At 31.7% G+C, this 5,816-nt stretch overlaps 1 protein-coding gene across 1 annotated transcript in view; it reads left to right on the top strand.

Moving 5' to 3' along the window:
- Positions 1-4,007, top strand: part of LOC111370007 (probable terpene synthase 11) — a 12,409-nt gene extending 8,402 nt beyond the window's left edge. Inside the window, exons 3-7 of the mRNA XM_022991723.1 lie at positions 42-414; positions 714-932; positions 1,193-1,331; positions 1,497-1,748; positions 3,692-4,007. Coding sequence (XP_022847491.1) covers positions 42-414; positions 714-932; positions 1,193-1,331; positions 1,497-1,748; positions 3,692-3,979 — 1,271 coding nt within the window. The 3' untranslated portion in view covers positions 3,980-4,007. The remainder of the gene's footprint in view (positions 1-41; positions 415-713; positions 933-1,192; positions 1,332-1,496; positions 1,749-3,691) is intronic.
- Positions 4,008-5,816: the final 1,809 nt, after the last annotated feature.

Consider the following 5,816-nt stretch of genomic DNA (forward strand, 5'->3'; position numbering starts at 1 on the left):
TGGTCCAATTAATTATTATTTTTCTTCTTAAATTGGAGCAGATGTTTTCAAGAAATTCATGGAAAAGAATGGAAAATTCAAAGAGTCCATTAGCCAAGACACAAGGGGTCTTTTAAGTTTATATGAAGCATCATCCTTAGGTGCAAGTGGAGAGGATATACTTTCTGAAGCCATGAGATTTGCAGTAACTCAATTGAGACTATCAATGCCGAGCATGGGAAAACAGCTTTGTAGACAGGTGACCCGAGCCCTTGAGCTCCCTAGACACCTAAGAATGGCAAGGCTAGAGTCCAGACTCTATATTGATGAATATAGCATGGGAAGCAATTTCAATCAAATTCTTCTTGAGCAAGCAAAATTGGATTATAACAAGGTTCAATCCTTGCACCAAATAGAATTGGCCGAGTTATCAAGGTAACATTACGCTTTCTGTCTGTTTATATGTTTTACTAGAGAACATTGAATATGACTCACTCACACACACACACAAAAACACGTGAAAAAAATTTGTTAAGTGTCAAGCCTAGTACTGTCCATTACCCAAGTTTAATGTACCAAAATATGCGAGCCATATAATCTGGATGTACTTTTTAGCAGGATTTCAAGTATTCATTTCAATTTCAAATTTTTTTTCCCGATTTTCATATAACTCATTAATGTTATCTACTTTTAAATATCAGTTAATTTCCTATGAAGATTTCCCATGTTTTCAGATGGTGGAAGCAGTTAGGCCTTGTGGAAAAACTCAAGTTTGGACGTGATCGCCCTATGGAATGCTATTTTTGGACCGTAGGAATCCTTCCAGACCCCAAGTACTCGCAACCACGTATTGAGCTAGCAAAAACCATTGCCATTTTGTTAGTAATTGATGACATTTTTGACACTTATGGATCCATAAATGAACTCCTCCTCTTCAATGATGCAATTCAAAAGTAAGTATTATATCTACCCCTTATTCAATTGGACCCTTTCATAAGCCAAAAATACTGAGCAAAACATCTAACAAATTCTTGTGCATATGTCTATATATTTCTCTAGCCTATTTAGTTTAGCAAATGATATGTAAATATAACACTTATAAAAATACAATATCATGAATTAACAAGACATTTGATATGTTTAACATGGTATTTTACATGTTTTGATTCTTAAATTTCATTTAGTCTACTGGTGTTATATTTTGGGTTTGCAGATGGAATCTTGATGCAATTGAACAACTTCCTGCATACATGAAAATATGTTATATGGCACTGTACAACACTTCGAATGAGATTGCTTACAATATTCTCAAAGAACAGGGACGAAATGTTCTTCCATCCCTTAAACGAGTGGTAACACATTTCAGTACATTTTTTTCTTTCGATTGTCGTCCATCTTATTTTCTTTTTAATAGTTTTTTTAAGGATTCTATCTTCTACATCATACATATAAACAATTCATCTAACGTTTTGGTTAACATGATATCAACGAAATTTTCAAAATTTCATTTGTCACAGTGGATGAACACCATTGAAGCTTTTATGATTGAAGCCAACTGGTTTAGCAGTGGACATGTACCAGATCTTGCAAATTACCTAAAAAATGCAGTGACTACATCAGGGTCATACATGGCCTTGGTGCATATTTTCTTCTTGTTAGGGGAAGGTATTAGCCATGGAAATGTAAAATCAATGGAGAAACCATATCCAAAGATATTTTCATGTTCAGGCCAGATTCTTCGACTCTGGGACGATTTAGGCACTTCGAAGGTAATTAATTACATGCATTAGTCTTAACGATAAATTGGAAAAATGTTTTCTTTAAATTGCTTATCAGTTGCATTGTATTCTACCCAATAATACATGTAATAGTCTTAACACTAAATCAGATATTATGTACTTTTTATAATTAACATGAATACGAAAATTCAAATCTAAATTAACAACTAAATTGAGTGTATATATATACACACATACACTGAGATGTCTCTTAGTAATGGCTACTCACATAATTTGGAATAGAGTAATTCATATCATTTTTGAAAAAGATAAAGCAACTTTATCTAAGACCTAATTGAGTTATGAATAGTTTTGCATCAATCCAAACCTACAAAAAGGTTTTATAATATAAAAAAGGTCCATTGTGCGCCTCAAAGCTATGTCATATTATATCCATACACTTTCATTGGATTTATTTATAGATCCTAATTGCTTTAATGAATAACTATAGAAAATGAATAAATGGAAAATAGAAGAGAAGCAATACTTTTGGATTCATTTAACTTGTCGTAAATCTTAGTTTCAAGAAATTATATCTTCTACTAAGACATTTACTGTGGAACTAGAAGCCCTTTTGAAAGAAACTATTCAAGACGTGTTCCAACTCCTTTTAGTAAATGGTCACTTTTTTAGTCACGTTCTTTTTTAATCTTAAATTAATTAATGCATCTTTAATCTGATGTTAGTTTGTGTCGTCTATATATTAATCTGATAAAGTAACAGGTTTACCATTTTACAAAAAAGGGCATGACACACAAAAGCCTTTAATTGAAATTCTTATATTTTAGCCTTTCGTCTGGATTGAAATTTGTCAATGATTTTATCAATTGAATTGAAATCAACTATTAATTTCAATCATATATTTACAATTACTGTTCATTATTATTCACAGGTTTCGTGGTATAAACTATTATTCCTTTTATAACCTAGTTACAAATTTTGCATACAGAGACTAAATTTTTGATTAATTCAATTGATAAACCAAACAGAATGATAAAAGTTTATTCTTATAGTTCACTCATAGTTCACTCAATTTATTGGTATAAGACTTAGATAAATCTTGACTTCAAGATCTTCATCCCAAACAACAAAAGTGTTTTTCAATATTTTCTCGTACCAATTCAGAAGCCATCAGTATATCTTATTTCATGAGATAGACATTTTCATTACTATTTTCTTTCAATTATTTGTTATTTGCAATTCTTATAACATGTCCTTTCAAAGCTATATACAACGGTATCTTATAGCTTTCAAAGTGGCCATTTTTTCCTCTAAAAGGCCATGACAAAATGAAAGCCTTTAGTTGAAAATTTTATATTTTAGCCTATGTTCAGATTGAAATTTATAAATGATTTATGAATTACGTTAAAGTCAAATGTTAATTTCAATTTACATGCATAATCATTGCTCTTTACTATGTACACATTTCGTAGGGCCAAGTAATATTGTTTTTACTATTACTCTTTTTAAGCCATATATACATTTTGCAAATGGAGGCTAATTTTTTGACTAATTCAAAATACTGTCTTAAAAAAAAAAAATAGTGACAAAAATTGATTCTTACAAATTTATTAGTATAAGGCTTAGATGCTTCTTGACTAGCATAAACATCTTCCCAAAAAACTAAAGTAGTTTTCAATAATATTTTCCCATACCAATTCACAAGCCATCTGTATATCTTATTTCACGAAATAGATATTTTCATTACTATTTTTTCTCAATAATTTAACATTCGCAGTTCTCATAATATTCACTTTAAAATTCCGTGTACAAGAATATCTTATTGCCTTTCAAAGCTACACACCTATCTAAACTATAGAGGGAAACATAAAGAGAAAGTTCAGGAAAATAAAAACAAAGCAACAAACAGGAAAAAACTCTAACTTTATGTGTGAAAAACATATTATTTATTTCTTTACAATTTTATTTGTCAGGAAGAGCAAGATCGAGGAGATAATGCTTCGAGTATACCTTTGTTCATGAAAGAGAAAAATTTACCATCCGAAGGTGAAGCTAGGGAATGCATAATGCAACTCATTGGCAATTTATGGAAAGAGCTTAACACGGAGCTACTCAGTTCTAGCTTGCCATTACCCATCATTAGAGCCTGCTTTAATATGTCGAGAACTTCACAAGTCATTTATCAACATGAAGAGGACAGCTACTCCTCTGGTGTGGATAACTTTGTTAAGTTCTTACTTTTAGAGCCTATTGGTCTGTGAACACCAAAGATGGTGTATCTAAACATGAAAATTTATTTTTACATTTACTTTTAATTGATATCCAAGAAATAAATGTTGGTACTTTTCCTTTATAACCAGGAGCATAGATCCTGGATATTATGTTATTCGTGTTGGTTTGTCTCCCCAAAAAATATTATTTTGCTGTGACAGATTGACTATTTGTTCATGGTTAAATAAATATTGAATTTATAGTTTAATTACGTCATTAAACGTAATGAATGTTTATGGTATTTCTTTTTTTTTTTTTTTTTTTTTTTTTTTTTTTTTTTTGAAAAGAAAAAAAAAAAATATCCTTTATTTTGTTATTTTTTTTTTTATTTCTTTTTTTTTTTTTTTTTTTTTTTTTTTTTTTTTTTTTTTTTGGGGAAAGGCAAAGCAAGATATTCCATTAAAACTTATCATTGAAGACAAATGGCACAATAGAGTTCAAAATACAATAATTATACTGCTCAAACTTACTGCTAAAAAACAGCATACCGTGAACTACAATATTCCTCACACAAGGTATAAAACAAAAAAAAGCACGTTCAGTCTCCCTCAAAAGTGTAATTATAGGTGTAGTTTCTACACTTATTCGAATAGTCAAAAATGGATATTTGATCACAGTCGATTAACCTCCATCAACAACCACCTACCCAAACTCCTCCATCTCCACAAACTCAACCCTGCCAAGTATCTAAAACTCCTACTCCACAAACCCATCCCGGCCACTTGTCAAACTCCTTCTAACCACACCGCCACCCTCACCACCAAGTCTACAATGCTTCTTCAGAAGGCCTACTTAAACACAGACATAACAGAAATTTCACTAAACCATTATCTTTAACGATCCAAATTTTAAAATTTCAATCGCTATCAAAAAATTTCTTTAAAATTTAACAACTTGACATGTAATTATGTATTGGCAGTTTACTCAAAGTTACCTAGAAATTTCCAAATATTTTATTAGATTTACAGGCCATTTAACTTAATTGACCATAGTTATATAGCCAAATATAAAATATAAAGCATATAGTTGGAGGTATATTTATATAAAATTTGGAGACCCTTTACACGTGAGCAGAAAGAGAGAGATTACCACTGGTTAGGAAAATTAATAAATGTAAACCTATAAATTAATGCATGAGCGCGCAGGCTGTAGTTTAATATCAATAGGTAGAACTCGCCCCCGGGGCACTTCTTCATTGGCAAAGGAAGGGTTCTCTCAAGGCTGGTAGTTCAGAGGTCGTGGGTTCGATTCGTGGGGCTCTTGAAAGGCAAGGTATATACTGGAATGCAGGATTTATCCTGAAAGGCAGGAATGTTTTGGAAGGCAAGGCGCAACGTGGGTTGGCTCACTAGACACTTTGGTAGTTCAGTTGGAGAGGCGCTCGGACCCTGGTCAGTAGGAGGCACATCCCACAGTTTAATTGGTCTGTGTGAAGAGGGGCCGGATCACAGACCTAAGGAATAGTCGTCGAAGGCGGACACCTTGATATAAAAAATAAAAAAATAATAAAAAAAATATTCAATAGGTAGAACTTTATTTATCAAAAAGGTTGCAGTTTTCTAAAGCTTCACTATAAAATAATATTTGAAGTCCTGATCTTAGAAGTACTGTTGAAGTGCGTCAATTGCAGTTTTGCGTCTCAAAATGTCCTATTCTTTCTATTAGGTTAGGCTCAATACTACAGAATTTCAGACCATTGTCTATTCAAGAGATTTAGGTTTCTTATTGGTTTGATTTTGAACTAAAATCTTCCATTGCTTAAAATTTTGAAATGTGTCAAATTTGCTTTTAACAGAAAAGTCAGTTTTTTTCTTGAATAATCATCCA

This window comes from Olea europaea, chromosome 21 (genome assembly GCF_002742605.1).
Source record: "Olea europaea var. sylvestris chromosome 21, O_europaea_v1, whole genome shotgun sequence".
NCBI classification, from domain to species: domain Eukaryota; kingdom Viridiplantae; phylum Streptophyta; class Magnoliopsida; order Lamiales; family Oleaceae; genus Olea; species Olea europaea.